We start from the raw sequence: 23,519 nt of genomic DNA on the forward strand, positions 1-23,519 counted from the left end.
TGTCTGGCATTTCAACAGCAGGCACTGGAGTTACTTCATTGGTAAATTTCTGCAGACCAAGAGTGGTAAGCCAGAAAAATACCCGTTGCTGCCATCCTTTGAAATTCACACCAGAGAATTTTCTCGGTTTCTCTGCTGGTGGTACAGCAGTTCGGGTTGGTGCAGCAACAGCCACCGTAACATTGTCATTAGCCATTTCAGAATCTGTAACAAACAGAAATTGATACAAATGACTCAGTAAGCAATAACTTAAGTTGCAAACTTAACAGGAGTATAAAACCACGAAGGTTTTTCTCTCCACCAGAAACACAGATTAAAAAGTATAAAATAATTTCCTTAAGATTGTTGCCAATCTGTGTTTAAAACAGAATTATTGATTCCAATAAACTTTGCAGAAACACGAAGTTACCAAAGTTTAATGAACCAGTGAAGAACAGAAGAACATAAATTAATTCACAAATATAAAATCTGTAACACATACCAGAATCTGGAAAAACAGAAAGAAGATCAAGCCCACTGAATGCACAGTGTCCCCTTAAGGAAATTATTCCCCTCTAGTATCCGAGGTTTGATTTGGAATATGTCCTCCCAGGATAGAATGATCTCAATCACCAGTGTATTGATACCCAAAACGCTGGTGTCAGCGAGCCACTCAACGGCAGTAAAGTACACTTAGAATACTAGATTTAATAGTAGAAGAAGAAATCAATAAAATTGGTTCTTAAAATGAGAGGAAATCCCTCAATTTATAGAAAACAACGGGTAGTGTGAAAAGGTTCTTATTGTGCCTTACCGGAAAGGTCTTTTCATGAAAAGTTAGAAGTATAAAAAAGATAAAAAAAAAATCATTAGAAGATAACTTTTTGACTTTTACATGGAGTAATTTATTTTTTAAAGAGATTCATTTGCGTGTATTCGAATTAGTTTAATCTTTAAAAAAAAAAAATTGTTTTCTTCAGTAGCTACTAATAATATGTGTACACATTGTTGAAGCACTATAATGGTTGATCGCTTCAACAAGAATCGATGCTTATAAGTAGGAAAACAGTCGCTATTGCAAGATGTTCGTTCACTTGTCACCTTTGATCAACTCAAATAAGAAGCGATGAAGGATATTGTTCGAGGCTTACTGATGCTTCTAGCTATAGGGGTGTGTGTGGTTCTGTTTGAATCGATTATTGGTTAAAATCAAAATCAAATAAATTTGGTTGATTTTTAAATTTCTAAAACCAAATAAATCAAACGAAAAAGACAACCGTCGATTTAGTTCTTTTTTTTTTTGTTTTTCAATTTGAAAGTAATTTCTTTTTTAGGACACGTATCTTGATAGACACAGACACCTAGTACATGTACAATCCACAAGAAAGCTAATGTAGATTCAATTAATCAATTAAGATATATTAGAATTATTATTACACGAACAAAGTGGTTCAATTAAGAGAATGTGTGACTATCTTATGTGAGGCAGGGTAGGTAAAGTAAATTAATGAATTTTGATGGACTTGGACTTAAGATTGTAATAGTTAGGCAAAAATTTAAGTGTTATGCTTGAGAAAATGGTAAAGTTAAAAGACTTTGTTAATTAAAATTTAACAAAATATTTTTATTTTATTTATGAATAATATACAAATAATTATAAAATTTATATATACATTTTCCTCAGTTTGGTTTAGTTATTTTTGCGGGTTTCTTTTAGTAAAATCAAAACTAAATCAAATAGTGTTGATTTTTCAAAATTTAAAATCAAACCAAACATCAGCTTTTTTTAATCGAATTGCAGTTCAATTTGATTTTTTTTTACCATAACCATGAACAACCCTAACTTCTAGGTTAAAGGGAATGTTGTTATCTTGACCTCTTAAAACAAAACAAGAAAATATTGCTCCCCATATATATGTTGGTATAAAATCTGTTTTTACGTATGTTATTGGTATGAAATTTTTTTAATTATGTTCTTTGATATTTAATTATGTTTTTTAAGACATTGGCATAAAATCTGTATACATGTATGATATTGGTATGAAATTTATTTAATTATGTTTTTATGAATGATATTTAATTTTTGTTTTATTTATTAACTCAACTTATTTTAACATGCACAATTTCATATTTTACACCCCTAAATCCAGAATGTTAAAACATTGTGCCAAAAGAAGGAACTATCTATCCATTTTACAAAGTAAAAATCAATAAGTAGAGTAATATTTTTTGAAGAATATGCATGTTTAGTTCCTCAAGAGCCTTCATGTGATAAACCAATATAGTTTCAGTTTCACTTTTTCAGAATTTAGGTTTGATTATTAATAATAAAGTACTATAATCCAACTAAACCATTACCTCGAAAGAGACTTGGCAATTATTATTATAATTATTATCCCACATCGATAATGTGGACGCACGGAGTCCTTAAATGTGGACTACAAAATTCAATCGCAATAGCTTAGTAAAATTATCTTTGCGCTTGGGGCAATGACGCAGCTAGTGAGGTTCTAACCGAGGCGCGTCTATTGCTGGTTGAAAACTATTTCCAAACCCCCTCTTTGGCCTGGCTTCTGCCTTGGCCATTGAGAATTTTTGAAACGGCTTCCCTTCTGGGTAGAGCCTTACAATACCTAGTCTAATATTTTTGTTATCTTAGCTGAATCTAAACATTGATTCAACAAGGTTTTAGGTCTTTCGAGATAATTTTTTCTCATCTAATTTGTTGTGAACCATGATGAACTCCATAAGGGTCTATAGTAAAATGTTGGAGAGTTTTATTTGGGATTAAGATCCAATTAGTTATGGTTATGCAAACTATTATGTGGAAGCTTTGGCTTTCTGATTCTCTCATCTTCCTTTTTGGTTATCGGTTAATCTCTCCTTAGTTAGTGTATCATTACTTTGTTGTGCTTATTCTACATTGTAACTTGTATTCAGTAAATAATATATATTAGTGTTTGTATTGGAAATCAAGTTTGTTTCAACCTCATCCCATATACCACTTACATTATAGTTTTACATCTACGGACTGATTTATTAGTAGACTGATGCAAGGATGATCAAACAATTTCAAATTACCTTTTCTCATTTTATCCTTAATACGTTCTACTTATATCTTCATTTTAGTTTTATTTAATTTTGTACTACCACATATCTATCTATCTTTGCAACACTCATCTTGTGGATATGTTAGGCTTTAGCAATGGATAGGTTAAATGAAGAAAGTTACTAAGAAACTAAAAATAATTTCAAAAATATGTTCTATCTCACTTCTACTTATCTTCAATGCTTTCGATAGCACTCTATCATGAGCTTTCTCTTAGGTAATGAATACTACATAAATTATAAAACCCCACTCTCAAACCATATACGTACATAGAGATGCTTCTATCAATCTGTAACTTAACGTTATAGTTACAATCAAGCACAAATTCCCTTTTACTGGTGATCTTTTGTATAACATCAATCATTTCAAAGTGGTTCCCTTAGCTGTGTTAACCAGATAGACAGACAGCTCATAAAGAAAATGATAGTCAGTTTTACACTAACCATATAGTTTACTAAATTTGTCTGCCCTTCTTAATCTAAGAAGACATTTTTGACATACTAAATAGAATAACAGCATTTACGTTAAAGCCTGGTTGATTTAACTAAATAGAAGAGAAATTGTACTGGCAATAGTCTCACGACACCTTGAGACGAGTTTCTAACTCTGAATAAGCAAAATAGAGAAAAAGGTTAGCAATTAGAACTTCGGCCCATTCAAACGTATCCTTACAAACTTCCCAAAAATTTCCTTACTGTTGTGCACTTAGAATATGAAGGAAAGAAAGAAAACATGCTAAGCAGAAATTCGATAGAGCTCATGATTTTCAAAAGTAAAGTTAAATTAGATCAACCTTGGACATCTCAAACTCTATACATTGTGACAGATCCTGAAACCCCTGCACCAGATGTCAGTGATGGCCCTTTTTACGAGCCGGCAAAAAGCCACCAATTGACTTGTCCTCCCCGTCATGCCCAACCTGTTTTTGTAGCATGTAAAACTAAGCTGAAAAAATTAACTTCAACAGAACCAAGATTACTGATGTAAATATCATACCTCTTTGGTTAGACGCTTGAGAATATCCAAAATCTCTGAAAAATCAGGTCTTTGAGTGGGATCTTGCTGCCAACATTTCTCAACAAGTTCCACAAGCTTTGGATGAGCATGTTCCGGAATTCTTGGCCGTAGATCCTGATAAATATCATTCTAATGAGGAACGGTAGCCCAACAAGAGAAGATTTCACTAAATTCACAATGACAATAACAGGCATATTACCTGTTGCACAACGCCTATTGCTGCTTGTAAAGGTGTTAAGTGTGCATATGGTATCTGGCTTGTTGTAGACATGACATAAGTCTGGGTAATAAGGAAATACTAGGTGACATTGAGTAGCAGTAAAACTTACTTCTCCACTCAGAAGTTCCCACAGCACTATACCAAAGCTGAAAACATCGGCCTTGTGATCATATGGTCTGTGTTCGATTACCTTTCAACAAAGAGAAACCATTTTAGGTTGAAGTAAGCCTTTTTATTTTTTGATAAATAAGGAGGAAGTAAACTACCTTGCTAACAAATGGTTAAGCACAAAATAGGATTCAACATTGCTGAAATATAATGGTGGAGTGGGAAGATATAAAACGTAATTGAAAGTGACCTAAGAACTCAGTAAAACGTTGTTGAAAGTGACAGCATGAAGGAGAAACTCACGTTTCATTAAGTCGATCAATCAATCAATCAATAACTCCAGTCCCCAACTAGTTGGGGTCAGTTTTATTAATAATCTATCCTTTCTACCATATTTGGATCCATTTTATTCTAATATTCAACCACCAACAACTCTAGTTTTAGATGTTTCTAAAACTGGTGATATTTCTAAAACTCATACTCATTGAAATATTGATGTACATATCACATCTCTAACCATAATGAAAATGTTCCAGATTAACACGAGACCTAATGTAAGTCTAAGAAATCAATTAGAGGCCTAAATCCTATCTAATTGACCTCTCATATCTGTGTCTTCAGCTTTCATTCTGATTCTGGTATGTCATTAGCTAAATCCCCATGAATCTTGATAGATTTGAACTCTTTTGAGACTATCTTTCTCTATGTAACTTTGGATCTACCTCGTTCTGTTTAACATTTTTAATCATCATAGTATAGTACATCAATACTATCTATCTATATTTCCCCTACTAAAACGCTATCTTTATAATATTTTTGTACCAAAAATTTACCATTTAATAAATAATAAAGTTGTACAAAAACAAGACACGGTTAATTTCCTTACAATTACCACTTCCTACAGCTATCCTACTTAATTTTATGTGTCACATCATCATCTATTACGTCAATGTCATTCTTTTGTAAGACTAAAAATTGTTTGCATTTAGGCATCACAAACCTGTCTAAATTCTAATCTCACATGAACTTCATTCTTTTGGGGGAACAACAAAATGTAAGCATGTGATAAAAAAGAAATTTTGGTAGAGAAATCACGCATGATGTGAACAAGAAAATTACAAATATCAGAATCATGACTTCAAACAGAATTCGAGATATTGCAACAAGTGCTGGGAAAAATATGAATTTTACATCTTGCACACCTCAGGAGCCATCCATCTATATGTTCCAGTTTCTGCAGTCATCACCCCAGTTTGAGCTTGCACTCTGGCAACCCCAAAATCGCCAACCTTAACAGCCTATACAGGAGAGAAATGCATCTAAGAATCAAGGAGAATACACAGTTTAAGAAAAGGGGGAATATCCTTTGAATGGAAGAGGATCATTGCCAGACAACTCGGGCCAGCACCAAGTTGAAAGAGCATAGGGATGATTTAAGGAAAATTTATTGTTTTCTTTCCTTCAAATGCAGGGACGAGTAAAAAAGACATTTAACAAGAATATTAGTACAATTTGGTAGTTTTGGGAGTGCAACATTTGCACCTTTTTTTTAATCATGACGTAATTTGAGTTATCTATTGATCAAGCTCACATTCTGTTAATAGTAAAATGCATGTGATTTGACATTTAGATCTTGCTTGGTTATTCTTTGTCCTTGAGAGTTTGTCTTGTAGTCTATTAACAACTCTTGTTTCACCAACAACAATAACTACCGACCAAGTTAGACTAAGTTTCTGAATTAATTCATCATCTTCGTCAGTAAGGCATTTGAGGATATGAATCCCATATTGAGGTATCTATGCACTTCAAAAAGTTGATGTAATTATCATACGATAGCATTTCCCATTTTTGCTTCAATACTCCAGGACAGCCTAATTATACAAGAAAGTTTTTCTCCATATTCTCTAATGCCATTGAAGTTCTAACCTTGATAAGCCCACCATCTTTCCTTTTTTAATAGTTCCCAACAAGGGGATAGAATAATCTGAATAACTTAGTAAGCAGTGAAATGATATCCAAACTTCAAAAAGAACACATTAAAACTACATGACCACCCTTTCTCATATTCTATAGATACATCTCTGACTTACTCCATGTTCATCCATTAGAAGATTGGCAGTCTTCAGATCCCGATGAATTATGTTATTCTGGTGCAGATAATTCATCCCCTTAGAGACATCAGCTGCAACCTTGAGGAGAGTAGGGAGCTTAAAGGCACCCTTTTGTTTGTGCAGAAAGTTGTAAATACTTCCTCTCGACATGAACTCTGATCAAGAGTAATCAAAATGAAGCTTTTAATTAATATGATGGAGACGGACAGATACCCATAGGTCTCGAAATAATTTGTGATGGAATGTGGCAGTGTTATCAAAGGCGAAAAGCGCAAAAAAGCTCTAAGGTCCGTGGGGGATTTAAGTGCAAAGCACAAATAAAGCGTGTGCTTTAATGAAAAAAGGCGTAAAGGGCCATGCAAAGCGAAGCCCGGTATTTAAGTGGAGAAGGGTAGAGGGGCGGGCCCATTATCCACCGAGTTTAGAAGGCTGTGATTGGTCCAAAGGGCGGGTCACAGACGGATTTCTCGGTTATCAAAAAAAAAAAGGCGTAAAGGGAGAAAAAATACGAACATATATGTTTAGTCCAAGACTAATAATTATAAACATGAATGACAAATATATGACCAAATAAATTGAAAAAATAAATTGTGATAAAGTGAAATATCAATTATTTAGTGTCACTTCTTCAGAAGAGGCTCATTGGCAAGGAAAAGTTTGCCTTAGAACCTTGATGATGACACTGAAGCGCACATAAAGTGAGGCGAAGCGCTCAACACGTTTTGAGCCTCGCTTCAGGGCTTAAGCGTGCCTTTGACTACAGTGGAATGTGGTATCAGTAACTAAGAGATATGGTTCAAAATTTCGGCAAATTCAACAGATGCACCACACCAGTCAGTAACATAATGAAAATCTTGATCTATTGATGAACAATTAACAAAAATCAACACAGACCCAGCATTTCTCCAATACTAAATAGCATATACTTTAAGCTTAGCAGATTGAAATCTCAAAATTACCAGTCACGATGCACAGGTTTGGAGGTTGCCTGCATGCCCCTATAAATTGAACAACATTTTTGTGCCGAATTTTCCTACAACAGGAGTTAACAAAGAAAAGAAAATGTAACGAAAAAATTACAACTTAGATACTGGAAATTCAAATCCACGAGTACAGTTTGTCATTATTCCTCAGGCCAAAGGGAGGTTTAATTATGTCCATGACGAATTGACTGTCATAAGCAAAGAAGGTTGGCGATTGGTACTTAATCTAAAAAGATGAGTTGTCAATTGCCAGAGAATCTTTTATCTAACCAGGACCTTTTTTCAGATGAGATCAAGTTTTGGAAAATGCTAAAATTTCATGAAAGCTTTATCGTTCACTTTGTGTTTGATGTTTGTTACTGTGAACAGACAAATGTCAATTACAGAAAGAGTCATGGCACACCTAGTTCCCATGTTCATGCATGTAAAGAGATCACCAATTCAAGTACTAAAGCTAAAAAATGTTACCCCCTACATCCCAAATTGGATGTTCTATTTCACTTTTCATAGCCGTTAGTTGAATGTACTATTTTGTTCTACTTTTTATGAAAAAGGTTTAAAATTAAAATCTTATTTTCCGAAGAAATATTCAACCATCTTTTAATTCTACTCCAGGTATCGGATAAGTTGACACTTATAAACAGAACATCAATTGGGACCAATAAGTGAGAAATATAAGAACATTCTCTACTGGTACATAATAATTTTTTCATATAAAGAAGCCAAAATCCCAAGAAGCATTAAAACAATCTGGTCTCGATTGGTCTGTAAATCATGGACAGAGTCACATTCCACATGAATGAACACAAAGTTGTAAATCCTAAAGAGCTGCTCATTGAATGAACACAATTTAGTTGTAAATCCTAAAGAGCTGCTAAATGAATGAACATGAACATATGACTGACATACCTCATTATGAAGACCTCTTGTGAGAACTCTTTTAATATATCCATATTCAACTGTTCTGGCTTCAGGACTTTTATAGCTACTTCCTGGCAACAATACGTGCCTTTATACCTGAAAGAGAGTGTAAATCCACTGACTACAACCCAACTAGAAATCAGAAATAGATTATTAGATCATACAGATCTCCAGATGACCCAGAAGCAACTCTGTTTTCCAACTTCAACAAACGAAGATCGATTTCCCAGTCGTCAGTTCCATCAGTAGGTATTTTAACACAGTTAGAAACTGATTCAGATATTGTTTGACGTTGCCCGTTCTTAGCAACCAAGGAATGTCGTGGTTGCTCCTGAAATAACATCACCGGAAGATCACAAGTTTGACACCAATAGAATGTCCATTATAAAACCCCACTGTGAGTACACAATTACAGAGAGAAAGCGTGCTGAGAAAAGTAATAGAGAATTTCATCACCTTTTGTTATCTTATTAATTGGTAATTCATCACCCTTTAGTTCTAGGAAATTGTTTTGACGCCATCTTACAAGAAAAAGGAGAGAAACAGGGAGTGGAAAAAATATGAAAAACATCACAGAGGACTATCGAGTATAGACCGAATATGGTAAGTGTGTGTAGACACAGGCTACCAAACATGTTTTTGCATTTATAAAGATGTGTTGTATCTTTTTTATCATTCTCATAACCAAAACCAAATGCATATTGCACATAACTACCTAAAGAGAGTTCTATAGACAGCCTTTTTCGATAGGATGCTCAATAGACAACCATAAAATGGAAAAATGAAAAAGCCAAGCTGGTCAGAGAAACCTAATTGATGTAGGCCCATGCTTTCAAGTAACAAATACGTCAAAGATTATATGTTCTTTAAGAGAATTACTGTCAAGATCTTTCTATCTAATATGATGTGTGAGAAATTATAGTCCTTCTATGTCCACCCATTAATACATACAAGCAGAATAAGTCCAGTTTACATTAAAAAAAAAATTGGGTACGTCATGATTTAGTTTACATTAATTTGTGGCTCTACCCGGGACTGGAAACCTGAAATCGATTTGAGGACAGTTAGCAACAAAGTAACTGTAGGATTACTCTACTGGAGATCACCCTATACCTTTGTCCTAAATCAAGGGCAACCTTCCTAAGGAGTAAGCAAGACTTCTCACTTTACTAAAGTAAGAATGACAGAAAGTAGCAGAGACCTTATGTTCACAAGTCATACATTTCTTCTTCTTATTTATTTTTTTCGACAATTATACATTTCTTCTTATTATTATTAACTTCCAATGGTTTTCAGACTACAAATCAAATAAACAAGCATGAAACTCTTCCCAGCAGACATTGTTAAGACCTTGGATCTAACTCAACCCTAAAAGCTATAGCTCATGAGATGAGAATTGATTGTCCAAGGCCATATTAGGAGACTTAAACAAATTTCCTACACCAATGTGGACACTCAACAGACATGCCAAATTCAAATTATTGCTATTATGACTAGTCCATTCATGACAACATAGATTGAAAATCAACTTGTTACAGGAGTTCTCTAGAGGATGCACTAGATATTAAAAGTAAGAAACAACATGGGACCAACACCTTGATATTGCAAAAGAAAAGACATTGACATGAAGCAGATAATTGATTCAAAAGGTGACTGACGGTTCCCGAATTTCTCCGCTTTCCGGCTTCCGCTACCGTAACCACTTGTCATTCCAATATCCATAAACCTTTTTTTTAGTTTCAAACTACTGATATGCTCTAAAAACCGGTAGTTTTCCACCTACCTCGGGGTGAGAAGTTCCCTTCCCTTTTCTAAAATGCATGAGCTAAGCAAATAGAAAAAAAAATTGAGTGACACTCATTCGCATATCAAGCAGTGACAAGAATACCTACCTTGCTCCTCATTATTCCCTTTTGCAGCTCACCCTTCAGCAATCCTGTTTCCTGTAATTATATATTAAAAACAAAAGTATGAATTATATAGCACCGCTAAAACAAAAGGCGGAAACATAATTATTAAACGTTGCGATTGTAGGAAGAGAACAAAGACTTGGTTATATGAGGGGTTTCTTTGCAGCGATAGGTGAGAAAGGTACAGTGAGGGTTTCACGTCTATTGTTCGGAGAGGACAGTTCAATATTTTGTATCTTAGTCCTTAGACAAATTCTTATACGGTTCCAAGCTGTGTCAGACATCAAGATCAAACTCAAGAAGTATGATATAATACCAATAGTGGAGTAAACTATATTGACGGTTCTTAATTGCAGGGTTGAAGCTATTAAAACTACTTATCTCGGCTTACCCTTGGGCGCTTCCACAAAAATCAGGGAACATGAAACCCAGTGATCGAGAGAGTTGAGAAAAAGTTACCAAGATAGCAAAAACTGTATATGTCAAGGGGGGAGGATGTATTATTAATTAAAAACACTCTGTCTAGCATCCATACATACTTAATGTAATTGCTTCACGCACTGGCAAGTATCACAAAGCTAAATTGGAAATGCTCCAAACAACTTTTTATGGGATTCAGCAAACAGGATTAGGAAGTTCCACCTAGTCAGTTGAGAGGACGTTTGTTCTCCACACAAAAAGATGGAGTGATCTTGGGTGCAAGATCTTTGAATTGCCCTATTACGGAAATGGCTATGGAGATTCAAGATTAGGGAACATGATTCATCGAGAGGGATAGAGAAAAAGTATGGAGTTGTTGAAAGGGAGTGGAGGACTAAAAATATCGCACCTCCTTTCGAGTTAGAAATATTATGAGAGGGAGGGATAACATCATCGGCAGCATAACCTTCAAGGTGGAAGAGGAAGCAGATTCAGCTTTTGGAGTAATAGGTGGTGTGAAAAAAGAACTTCCCAAGCATTTATAGTATATCAAGCCAAAAGGAATGACAATACAATAAATCTGAATGTTACAAGAAGGGGGAGTACACGGGAGGTAAGGTCAAGAGGAGTTCTCGACATTGAAAAGTTGTCGAGGCCTGATTGTGAAATGCTTTACAAGAAAAGTATATCTACAGGACTCATGAAGGTGTCGGGTGGAGAGAGATGGATCATTTTCAGTAAAATCATATTATCAATGATCTTGGAGAGGGAGGAATCTGGTTTTCTTCATACTCTAACTGTCTGAATTCCACGGGCACCAACAAAGGGGTATTCTTTTGCTTGGCAGCGATGGGAGCAATATTCACAGCAAAGAATTTGAGAAAGAAGTGGAATACATATGTCAGATGGTACTTCAGGTGTAAATGTTGGGGTGAAGATGTGGACCACCTCCCTCTACATTTTAGTTGGCTACTCGCTTGTGGTATGATATATAGAGATGGTTCGGGCCACGATGGGCAATGATAGAACAGTGAAGGATGCACTCTCCAGTTAGAAATTTAGGAGACGGAAAGAAAACCAGAGAGTTTGGAATGTGGCCCCACTAGCACTCATGGGATCCTGTAAAAGGAAAGAACTAGGAGGGTGCTTGAAAGGATAGAGCACAATTATGCCAATTTCAGGAATAGCCTCTCTATTCTAGTTTCATTTTGGTGCACCCATGAAGTCCGAGTTTGTATAGAAAACCGAGTGTCTTCAATGTAGAATCATTTTACTTGTAGATAATCTACTTTGTACTTGTATCAGGGAGATCTTCCCATTAAAAATAGAATTATTTACCTAATCCATAAAAGAAACACTGATATAATATACTCCCACATTGAATGTAACCATATTTAGTGAACTTCTATGAATCTATAATGAGAAAGATAAAAGCAGAAGCTCATTGGAAAAGAATTGCAAGCTAATCTTAATTGAAAAACAAATCAAACACTGAACCGACAACAATCCAGGAGGAAATGGTCCAAAATGTAAATGTCTTTGTAGGAAGAAGGAAGAATCAATATCTTACTTTCAGACTGGAAATTACAAAGTAATCCTCTTCCATATTATTTCAGTGTGTAAAACAACTATGCTAGTCAACTAAGTATAAACTGAAGAATAAAACATAGACCTTTCAAATGGATAGCAAGAATTGGTTCTCTATAGAAAGAAACATCAACACTGTACCTCATATGGCCATCCATCAACCACAAAGACATCTAAGGAGAAACCATCGGCAGTCGAAAAAACATGAGCTTCCTCAATGTTCAGACCAATCTCAGAAACTATAGAAGTCAACTGGAAAACCAAGATGAGCTTCAATTTTTAAGAGGAAACAGGATGACATCAAAGACAACATGCAAGCATTTCCAAATACTGAAACATATCTGGGAGTTTCTGCAGATTAACCTATTATAACTAACAAAGAATACACTCTAATGTGGACTAATTAATCAATGATTAAAAAAAAACAGCCTGAGATAGAAAAGCAAATAAGATAACCAAAGGGTGTTTGTGCATATAAATCATCTCAATATTTCTAATAGATATCTTCTATTTTAAAAGGGATCCCAGCCTTGCATCATACATACATCTTTCAACCATTTAGGAAGGTTAAGAAGTTACAGTAGCACAAACATCAGATTGCGGTAGAGAAGGACTTAAGTATCAAAACCTTCCAGTTAGTGAGATACCTTTATCCTGGTTTCTTGAGTTTAAAGATAACTTTTGTTCTGCACAGAGAGCCCATTTTTGTGTTACAATGAAGGCACTCCAGAATGAAAGAAATTGAGTCAACATCATACTAATAGGCAGTGATATTATGTCATAAATGATTTGAATATTACTATTATGACAATTAACTTTTATCACATATTGTATCAGTATACATATGTCAAGATTGTAATAACAGATTAAATTCTGTCAATATATGTGCAAACAGTAAATTTCAGAGATGCCTAGCTCATTTTCAGAACATTTTATGCTAATATCTACACTATATATTCAAGGACAGTTTTATGAAAACTCACAGTTACAATGTATAGGCGCAAGTACCATGTAAGGAGCAAGAAAGATTGCCACAAGGGAGAGCTACCTGAGTCAGCAACTTTGGCTTGTTAATCGTTGAAAAAGTAATCTCGTGCATGGACCTACATAAATTCAATGGCACATAGAATACTGCTTGAATACAGGAAAAAATCATCAATCAGAAAAAATTGTAAAAAAGAATCAAAGTTTTAGAAGAAGTGAACTTAATGATAATCTCACAAATGAATATTTCACTTGCTGTAGGATCAGGGGCATCCTACTTTTCTCTCTATTTATCCTCACCACGATTATGACGACATAAGCAAAAATGTGTGTCATAAGCAAAAATGTGTGTCATCTCTCAACCTCCATCTCTACCAACCATAATTGTCGCCAAACAAGTCTACCACTACCACACAATCAATTCTTATGTTTACAACTTCAATTGACATAGGTAAATTTCACTTGCTCTGTAATGCAAAGCTGAGAAATCAACCTACTTGAAATAACACTTTTCAAAGTCTTTTGATATGCAAACAAGTTATACCGAAATTATAATATAGGTCTAAACCACCCGGTGTACCCCAAAAACCAAGAACGAGAAGCTGAAGTCGTCGGGAAACTTGAGAAAGTCACCAAAAACATATTGTCGCGAGGAAAGTGATCAAACAAAGTCGTAAATGAAATAAATCAGGTCTGAACTGTGAGCTGAGCACTACAGAAGATTGCTATAGTCGAAAAGTTGTCGAGAAATTTCCATATGCGCCGGCACATTTCACAGATGTGCTCGCCAAAACCATAGCTTTAAGCGGTGCGTGGTGGTGCATGAAAGGGTTCCTGCAGGAGGGCATGTCTGGCTAGGGTTTTAACGCCAGACGTTGACGAACCTTGTGTGGTGTTGGTTTTTGCACAACACCACGGAAAGAGAGATAGTTGTGTGTAGTCACCAAAAATTGCACAATGATGGAATTTCTCCCAGTATTCGTTAGTATAGTGCACAACAATGGCTCTGATACCATGGGAGAAATGAAAGACTTGGAAAATATTTTTCAAACGAGTTAACTACATTATTACACTGAGTCCTATTTATACGCACTACATTGCAATCCTTTTCCTATTCTTAGTCTAGCATTCCAAAAAGGGCTAATTGTGCATGTATATGTGAGATATTGACAGCCGCGAAAGCATGTCATAAATAAAATAGCTAACCTGAAATTGTGACGTACCAACAAGAATATAAAGGTTAAGAAGCCAAACTAGCATCGCAAGTCTTACTACTCCATATACCAACGGCAAGGTTATGGAAAGCATTACCTGGTTGTCCCTGAAGTAGAATTGGCATCACTTTCTCCATCATTTACATGAGCATTATTATCATCAATTTCAAAGGGCTGTAGATTTGATGATGAACCAAATGTTGGAGGAGGATGGATGCTGGAAGGTGGAGGCAAAGAAGAAACACGATGGCAAAAAGATAAATTAAAACTCAAGGATGAAAAGACAAGCAAAATCACAAGTCTAAAACTAATAGAAAAAGATAAACAAACATAAAAAGGACAAACCTTAACACTTAAATAAGAACATACCATGGGTATTCTTCTTTAACTGCAGAATTTACTTCATCAGAGTTGGATGAGATTCCATTGTAGGTGGGATGCACCTGCATTATGACATCTTTAGGTGAGATCGCATTCTAGCATGTCATTATTCTTGTGATCGAACTTTGATAGGGATAGTTCTTCAATTTAATCAATAACTTATTTTTCTTTTGGATTCCTTCCTCTTCCCATGGACAATATATCAAGAGGTCTTTTCCTTTATCTCATCTATGTGTCATTCCCAACCTTTGAGGCAGTACACCCTATTCACAGAGTCTTATCGTAATAAAGTTGCACAGTCTTTAATATAGAGCTAGTAAAGGGATGCATTTTGCTTATTCACAAGCCTCTTGTTCTTACCCTACATAGAGCCTCTTTTCATTGCAAGCCTAAAAACCACAAGCTCTAACTTCTAGCTTCAATTCCTTGGGCCTTAAGAAGCATCTTAGAACCATATAAGACTTCTAACACATTGACTAACTTAACGGTATCAGCCTAAAGAAACTTAGGACCACCAAAAAATCTTTCTGGACCTATAAGAAAGTTGTAAACAAAAGTCTAACCAAACTATGATGTTTTCGACTTAAAATTTACGGACATCTACACCAGATCAAAGATACCAACCGTAGCTTTTTTCGAGTAGACTGTTAAAGAGTCTTTTATCAGGTTATTTGGGCTGCCTGTTTATACTTGTATTGTTACTTTAAATATAGTATTATTGATTACATTGTGAAATTTATTGCTATGTAACAATGAAAAGACCCATTTTACGAAACAACCAATTAGGTGTGGTGGGATTTTTTTGTTGTTGTTGTTGAGATAAAGGTAACTAAATGGTGTAGTGGGATTGTTTTCTTATTTTTCTTTTCCATTCCGCCTTCACCATTTACTCTTTACCTTACTTTTCATTTCTCACGCCACCCATTAACCTATTCTGCCTTCATTGTATTGTAAGACCCTCACACTCCTCCTTCTCACCACTATACATGTTCTCATTCTCACCACTTTATAGTTTCTTGTTATCTTTTTTCAAAAAAATAAAAAATAAAAATTGATTGTTTCATATACTATCAAATTGTAAGTTTTAACAACCTGCTCTCATCAGTAATACAATTCCTCCAACTTTATACAGATACTCCTCCTTCAAGCCACTTTAATATCTTGTACGTAATCATCTTTTTTTCCTTTTTCCTGCTAGTTTTATATTTTAATTGTTGATGAATCCAATATTTATGGTAATTAACAGTATTTAGTAAGCTTATCCGTTATTGTACAGTGCAATACAGCCAAACCAAACAAGAAAAATGCTATTAAATGTCAACAAAAAACACATTCTTTTTTTGGAAAAAGGTAACAACAAACGACACATTCTATCCAAGCATTACTTTGACAACACAACGTAGTAAAATACAATACGTGTAAGACGATACATTATGAAACAATGGAAAACAACATTCCAGACAGGTGTTAAAAAAACTCATAGCTAAAATATGGGATAAGTACCAACATAAGCCACTTTAAATCAAACAAGGGAGGAAGCCATAATCTTCATAGGCAGACGTGTGAGTCTAGCCTTCAATTAGCGAAGAAGGAAGGAGGCAAAGCAAGGCTTTCTTCTTTCTTTCAGAGTGAGAAAGGGAAGCTTAATATACCTTACCACTTGAGATACAAAGATGTACAAATGCAGCTACTAAAGTTCCATTATTTGGAGAAATTCATGGGGTTATGAACCAACAGGCGTTTCAAATTTCAATTACAGCTACTATCGTTTTTAAGAGAGTACATTGTTTTAAAGAGCACTGTTAGCAGTAACAATTGATTGGACACAATCCATATCAAGTGTAAAGGATTGGACATTGGAGATCCGATTTCAAAAGTAAAATTATGTCTTGATAATAACGATCTATTTTCCCAATCATTGTTCATAGATGAAGCAGGAAACTGACTGATGGATTCAAAATAAAAAAACAATTTATTGATAGCATGTAGTGGTCAATTTCAAAAATATATAGCATGTAGTGGTCCATGAAAGTACACTCCCCCAATTTCTATTTGGAAGACAGCGAATAAGAAGGATGAATTAAATATCTAGCCTTTATGTGCAATCAGTAAGAACTCATCTTAATAAGAGAACCTACTGAAATGATTTAAATGTGCAAATTGTATAATCGTGCAGAAAAGTTCTTCATCTCCTATGTTGGTAGAATACCACACAGGATTCGGATGGAGGAAATAAGAATGGCTTAGAAAAGGCTAAAGAGCTCGTTGGAAGATTCCTCCGTTTTGGAATCTATTTGAACCATATCATAGATCCTTTGCTGCTAAGCACCAAATGTGTGGAATTAAGAACCCAACTTAGTAGCTAAGACCAAATAGCAAGCTTTTGTTGTTGTTGTTGTTGTTGTTGTAATTTACGGGCTCTAGTTGCTCACAGTTTGTGCATATTATATGCGCCAAAAACCATTAGGAAAAAGATAACAAGGGAAATATACCTGCACAAGGCGAACATCGAAAGCAGGTCTATTCTCAGGATCCTTCGCTAGTTGCAGTAATCTCCTATGCATGAGCACATCTTCTGCTCTTTCCACATTCACATCTAATGCATATCTGCATGCAACCATATTCATCTCCATACACCACTACAAGTAGACAATCTCATTTGATCACAAAAATCAGATATTTAGACGAAAGAAAATCTACGATTCCAACTCAACCATACAAATTCAAATATATATAAATTGATTGATCATCAAGCTCATTTTCATAAACTAGGTCGATTATACTCCTTTGCAATCATTACACTTCATTCCAGCTCATTTCGTTATAGTATTAAATAATTTCTCTTTTAATACAAATTACTCTAAAACGAGAAGTTACCTAAATTAGACAAAAAGCACTAAACAAAATGCGCTGACTCTATTTGGATGGTTGTTACATGTTGTTTCATAATGTATTATATTCTTTTGAATGTTGATGAATACAACAACAACCACATACCCAGTGAAATCCCACTAAGTGGGGTCTGGGAAGGGTAGAGTGTATGCAGACCTTACCACTACCTCGTTGAAGGTAGAGAGTTTTGTTTCCGAAAGAACCTTGGCTCAAGTGCATCAAACCCAAGTAGATGTAAAACAATGATTTTTGATGAATATAATGTTTGGATATATAGAATCATTTTGCATTGTTAAATAACATCACACCTGAACAATTTAAAGTTTAAACCGATACAAGGTAGAGCTACTTTAAAAAAGGTAGACCAAATGATAAAATAGGATTATTAAATAATAAATAAGGAAAAAAAATAGCAACTTCATCAAACCAAATCTATGGTTACACAAAATGGGACTTTTCATCTTTAACTAAGAGTGGAAAATTAAGTAAGAATCAAAACAAACATTGTGTAATAACATCAAAACAAACATTGCATTTAAACTAAGAACACAATACAACAGGTAACAACCACCCAAACAAGCTAAAGATAGGGTTTTGGAAATTAACCGAGCGGGGAGGCGATTAAAGTGAAGCCAAAGCTGGTCTTCAAAGCCAGGGAGGTGAGATTCTTCGAGATTCAAATCCTGTAATCGACTCAACACTTCGTTAAAAGCTTGAAGTTTCTGCCTCTGCAACCTGCTGTGCTTCGGAGACGACGGCTCTATAGCTCGGCTTCCGCAACTCTCGTTATCGTCAATCGCCATTTACAGAGCAGAACCAAACCTTCAGTTCAACTAAATTTAAACTCGCTACAACAATGGAGGAATTTCAAGTGTCACTATAGCGGAGTAAAAAGCTTGCTTCATCATTTGTTAGTACTTAAAATTGAGTGGAATTTTATTTCATGGGAAAGTACAAGAAAGGTGACAAGTTTTTCCATGACTTTTTTTTTAAAAAAAAGTTTCTGCATTTACACCTAGTTTGGACGGTTGTTATTCATTGTATTATATTGAAATAATAATTTAAATATTATGTTATTTAAATTTTACTATATTGTATCGTTAAAATTTATCATTAGATAATAATCTCATTTTGTGTAATAATTGATTTAGTGTGATCTTATGTTACTTTAATATTTCTTCTAATTTTGTTTTTACTTACAATTAAATAATGATCTTATCTTATATTTTACTCCATCTTTTTATAGTAAGTCTATCTCATACCTTATTTTTCTTATAGGTTTATAATTCAAAATATTGGTGTGTGATATTATATAATAATAGGGGACGATATAATTTATCCAAACCTTGTATGTTTATGAAATAATACGTAAGGACTTATCCAAATACAGTGTTGGGAACCTTTCTGTATTAAGGATTTTTTCCCCACAACTTCTTAACTACTTTGATTTGATTAAGTATTTTTTTTTCTATGTAAATATATTAAAAGGCGCGCCCAATGCCTTCAAAACAATTGGAATTTATGCGTTATAATATTAAAATAAAAATATTAAGGACATATATTAGTGGCTATAAATTGACAAAAATATTGTCATCATGTAACTATTATAACCACTATTGTCATAATTTATCACTAATTTCACCCATTATTTTACATCATTATACATTGTAACTTTATGTAACACTTTGGACTATTCATTTACTCAACTTACTAGCCATTATCCTCCTATTTACTGCAAAGAAAAATTCATCACTTATAAATAGTGACTGTCTTTCTTTTTGTTGAGGTGAAATATGAAAAAGGGTGTAAGAAAATATGAGAAATATTATATTGTGTATATATTGAGTTCGTGTAGTGAAAGAGAGAGTTAAGATAAAGCAAAATATGTTAAGTCTTCAACTAATTCACTATACAAAAGTGAATAATTATATATTGAAGGGAGACATTCTTTTTATAGAGCTTTGAACTCTTCAACTAATCCGGAATTGTTTGAGTTGTACGACATTGTTGGATTGTTGTATCCCAGAGGGAACAAGTCAAGAGTGATACTACTGGATCGGTATAGATTATGGTGCAATGGGCTTGAATCTCCTGCACCTCAGCCTAAACATTTCTTTATTCATTTATGTCATTTTTATTTTTAATTGTAAGTTATTATATTTGTGATATATTACACCAATATAACAAAAACAAAAAGTATGTGTTTTTATACACTAAGGTACCAAACAACCTGACACAATCAACAGTTTATACTTCAGACTTATATAGTACAAAGTCTGTTTGGCTAATGTTTCTAATTTTGATCTTGAATTGAGAGAGTTGTTTGTTGTTGGAGCAAAAATTAACAAGTAAATAGGTTTAATTTGGTTACAAATATACAATTCAAAATACTTATATCATGTAAGAAAAGTTACCTCAAAATCCAACATGTTGATACTAATTTTTCTTTTATCATGATACTATTATATTCTGAACTCAGAATTCTAGAAGTTCAATGAAGTTTTAATGTTAGAAATGCAGGAAGTTGATTGAGTTAACAAAATAGAAGTCCATAACTAAACCATTTTCAGAATTTATAAGAAAAGCAATAGATATAAAAACAATATGCAAAATATTCAAAATGAATTTTAAACAAGCAATGTTGTCAAAATAGGAGGGTCCAAACTCTATAATAATTTCACATAAGAGGAGTAAGAAGAAGTATACAGCTTTTAAATGAGATGATTTAATACTGATATCAAAGCAAATAAAGATAGTGGGATGAAATCTCATCACCACTCATTATTAATTAATTTATTTTTTGTGTTTGACCTATAAAAAATGAATGAAGTCTACACTTCTCCGACATTTTACCGACTCTCCCCTTCATCCTTTTTGAAAAGGTTAAATTCATCAAACACACATGAGGGTCGTGTATGTCAAAAATATAATTTAAATAAAAAAAATATTCTTTTTAATAACTTAATTTTAAATAAAATGATCACACACTCTAACAACAAGTACTATATACTCATATAAATTTTTTGAGATTTCACATATTTATTTACTTAGTTATTACAGTATAAACTTACAAGAAAATAAAGATTGAATCTAACTCTACCCTAAAAATTAGCTCAAGAGTCCAAAATTATATAACAAGACAAATAATACCCTTCCCAACTGATGTGGAAACTCAATACCCACTGCATCCCCAGGATATATATGGAGGGTGATAATATAAGATAGGAATTCAACATCTCGAGATAAACCACAAATTGAGATGTGCATGATTTTGAACATAAAAATATATTAGGCTTAACTCATCAACCTCAAAAGCTAGTTTAAGAAAAGTAATGATTTTCCAAAACTATATAATATAATTAATAATACCATTCTCAACAGATCGATGTGGGAACTCAACATGAATTCGGAAAACAAATACACAAACATTGAAACCCTAGAAGTTTATTATTCCCTTCATCCAAACATATTTTAGTAAGCTTTTCAATTTCAACATTCAACGTGGCAAATTGAAGACAACAAGATTTAAACGATTATGCACATCTTTAATTTAACACCACAAGATTCAAAAGTTTCTCAAACTTGTGTCCAGTCAAATTAAAACGAAAGAAGTAGTCATTCCGGAGGTAGAAAACCAACCTCTTTTCCCTGATGGAGTATCTGTATAGTGAAAAGGAACTGAGATATTGACACGGCTCAATCAAAGCAAAATAGTGTGTGTCTGAGTGAACCAGGCCAATATCAGAGTTACTATTTCATAGAGAAAGAGAAATGTTCTCTTGTTGAGTGCAAAAGCAAAGTAACAAAAGGGGGTTTTTGGAAGAGAATTGATGAATTGTGAATGTGTTTAAGAAGAGATATACTATGTGGAGTGCATTTAAAACCTTGCACTACCAAAGCAGAAAGAAGGGGCCACTGCATTTAACTATAGTAACAGCTTTTCACTCTGCAGGTTTGGTGCATGTTAACTCTGCTCTGCTCATTATCATCATGCTTTCACATTTTCATATATCTTAGATTCGGATTCAGAATTTAAATTTAATAAGTTTAAACGTTTAGTCCGTCACTGTGAAAAGAGGGAGGGAAAACTCACTTTTTCTTTGTTTCAAATCTCTCTCATGCATTAATGCATTTATGAAAGGGGGAACAGAGAAGCAGAGAGGGATCGCATATAGGCATAGGCCACTACCACAGAAATTTAATGTCAAACTAACTATCCAGAGCCACAAAGAGGAATTAAACAATATTGCATTGAGACATATTTTAATAAATTTATTTGATCAAATTTTTAAAATTAGTTTGTGTTGGAAAAATAAGATAATATCTCAAAAAGAAATGTTTTTATTAATAAATATTAATTATTATTATTATATTAAACTTTATTAGTATTTTCATTATATTGTTTAATGGCCAAACAGTTTTTTTGTCATTAATGACAATGAAGAGCTATAATGATGATAAATGTTTTGACCATGATTAATGTTGGAACGTTATTGTTTGGGTTGTTAATTTTTTTCAACAGTCACTTTTGGTTGAGTATATATATACATATATATTATCTTCATCCACTTTTAATCATCATAATTATTTTTTTAAGAGTTAAACTATAAAAACTTTGACTAACATTTTATATATGTAGTATTTTTCATCATATTGATATGCAAAAAATTGCAACTTATATATAGTACTTTTCGTATAGTTTTTGAATATCTAAATTTTTTGTTTAAAATATCGAATTAATGTAATCTAATTTAAATTTAAAAATTAATCAAATTAACTTTTGAAATGCGCAACATGACAAATAAAAGTGGACATAGAGAGTATCTTCTATCCCTTGAGGAGAGATGGAGATGGAAGTGATCAAGAAAACATAACAAAACAAGTTTTTCTGACTACCTAATTATATATTCTAGTGCTGGATTTTATACTTTGATTGAATCTTTGTTAGTTACTGACTTTTAGTTTTATATTGGAAGAATTTGTTGAATTTTGAGGAATATATCTATATCGGGTGAAATATCCTTAAGGACAATATCTTTCGACACGCCTCAAGCTTGGAGAATTTCCTACAATTTAAAGTATAAGCCTGGGTGAATTATGTATTAGACTTTTGACTTGATTTATGAGTCAAAAGCTAGTCATAAATTAAAATTTTCAACTTATGGCTTATGACTTATTTTTACCATGTTAGCTTAAAACTAAGTGCTTATAAACACTTCTTTAAGTTATTCAAACACTCCAAAAGTGTTCTAAAGTTATTTTGGCTTAAAAACACTAAAAATAGATCAATCCAAACGAACTCTCAATCTTGAGAATAATATTTTTTGACATCTCATTTTAGTAGAAACATCTTGAATATTACATTGCATACGCATAGTGCTAAAAGCTTAACTAATATTTTATCGGCGAAAAATGTAAAATTATATGTGAAAGAAATACTTAGGGTGTGTTTGGTATGAAGGAAAATGTTTTCCTGAAAAACAAGTAGATTTTTGACTTATTTTCTCATGTTCGGTTGGTGAGTAGAAAATATTTTTCAGAAAAAAATTTTAGTGTTTGATTTATGAATGAAAAATGTTTTTGAGAAATATCTTTTATTTTTACTAGAGTAGAAAATATTTTTTGAAATTGAAAATATTTTTTAAAAACAAACTTAATTAATTTTTTTTTGGGGGGGCTGGTA

At 33.5% G+C, this 23,519-nt stretch overlaps 1 protein-coding gene and 1 non-coding gene across 6 annotated transcripts; both read right to left on the reverse strand.

Moving 5' to 3' along the window:
- Positions 1 to 3,654: 3,654 nt before the first annotated feature.
- LOC102592331 (serine/threonine-protein kinase STY17-like) lies at positions 3,655 to 18,804 on the reverse strand. 5 transcript variants are annotated; one of them, XR_368938.2, is made up of 17 exons: positions 18,443 to 18,801; positions 17,437 to 17,551; positions 14,933 to 15,006; positions 14,661 to 14,780; positions 13,414 to 13,468; positions 12,507 to 12,617; positions 10,341 to 10,391; positions 8,613 to 8,779; positions 8,437 to 8,544; positions 7,504 to 7,577; positions 6,524 to 6,699; positions 5,636 to 5,731; positions 4,435 to 4,515; positions 4,305 to 4,358; positions 4,085 to 4,219; positions 3,882 to 4,007; positions 3,655 to 3,694 (listed from the first exon to the last, which is right to left on the reverse strand). XR_368938.2 is itself a non-coding variant. In XM_006367102.2 (16 exons), exons 1-16 carry the CDS (start codon positions 18,637 to 18,639, stop codon positions 3,939 to 3,941), a joined length of 1,683 nt encoding a protein of 560 aa, XP_006367164.1. In that variant the 5' UTR covers positions 18,640 to 18,800; the 3' UTR covers positions 3,709 to 3,938. The 5 variants fall into 5 exon arrangements, 4 of the variants coding, with proteins under 4 accessions (XP_006367164.1, XP_015160759.1, XP_015160758.1 ...); XM_006367102.2 differs by lacking the exon at positions 3,655 to 3,694 and having other exon boundaries at positions 3,709 to 4,007; positions 18,443 to 18,800; XM_015305273.1 differs by lacking the exon at positions 3,655 to 3,694 and having other exon boundaries at positions 3,709 to 4,007; positions 17,437 to 17,583; positions 18,443 to 18,522.
- Positions 18,805 to 21,518: 2,714 nt separating this feature from the next.
- MIR171C (microRNA MIR171c) lies at positions 21,519 to 21,577 on the reverse strand. Its single transcript, NR_127236.1, has one exon. It is a non-coding gene; the product is annotated as a microRNA MIR171c (primary transcript).
- Between the last annotated feature and the right edge of the window lie 1,942 nt (positions 21,578 to 23,519).

Source organism: Solanum tuberosum, unplaced genomic scaffold (genome assembly GCF_000226075.1).
Source record: "Solanum tuberosum cultivar DM 1-3 516 R44 unplaced genomic scaffold, SolTub_3.0 scf00732, whole genome shotgun sequence".
Lineage (NCBI taxonomy): Eukaryota > Viridiplantae > Streptophyta > Magnoliopsida > Solanales > Solanaceae > Solanum > Solanum tuberosum.

What these genes read in the sequence shown, in the direction of transcription:
- LOC102592331 (XM_006367102.2), bottom strand. Translation starts at nt 18,639, where the DNA reads ATGGCGATTGACGATAACGAGAGTTGCGGAAGCCGAGCTATAGAGCCG. An exon ending in AGGGAATAATGAGGAGCAAG is followed by an intron (nt 8,780 to 10,340) that starts GTAGGTATTCTT and finishes ATGTTATTTCAG; the next exon opens with GAGCAACCACGACATTCCTT. An exon ending in TCTGGGTCATCTGGAGATCT is followed by an intron (nt 8,545 to 8,612) that starts GTATGATCTAAT and finishes ACTCTCTTTCAG; the next exon opens with GTATAAAGGCACGTATTGTT.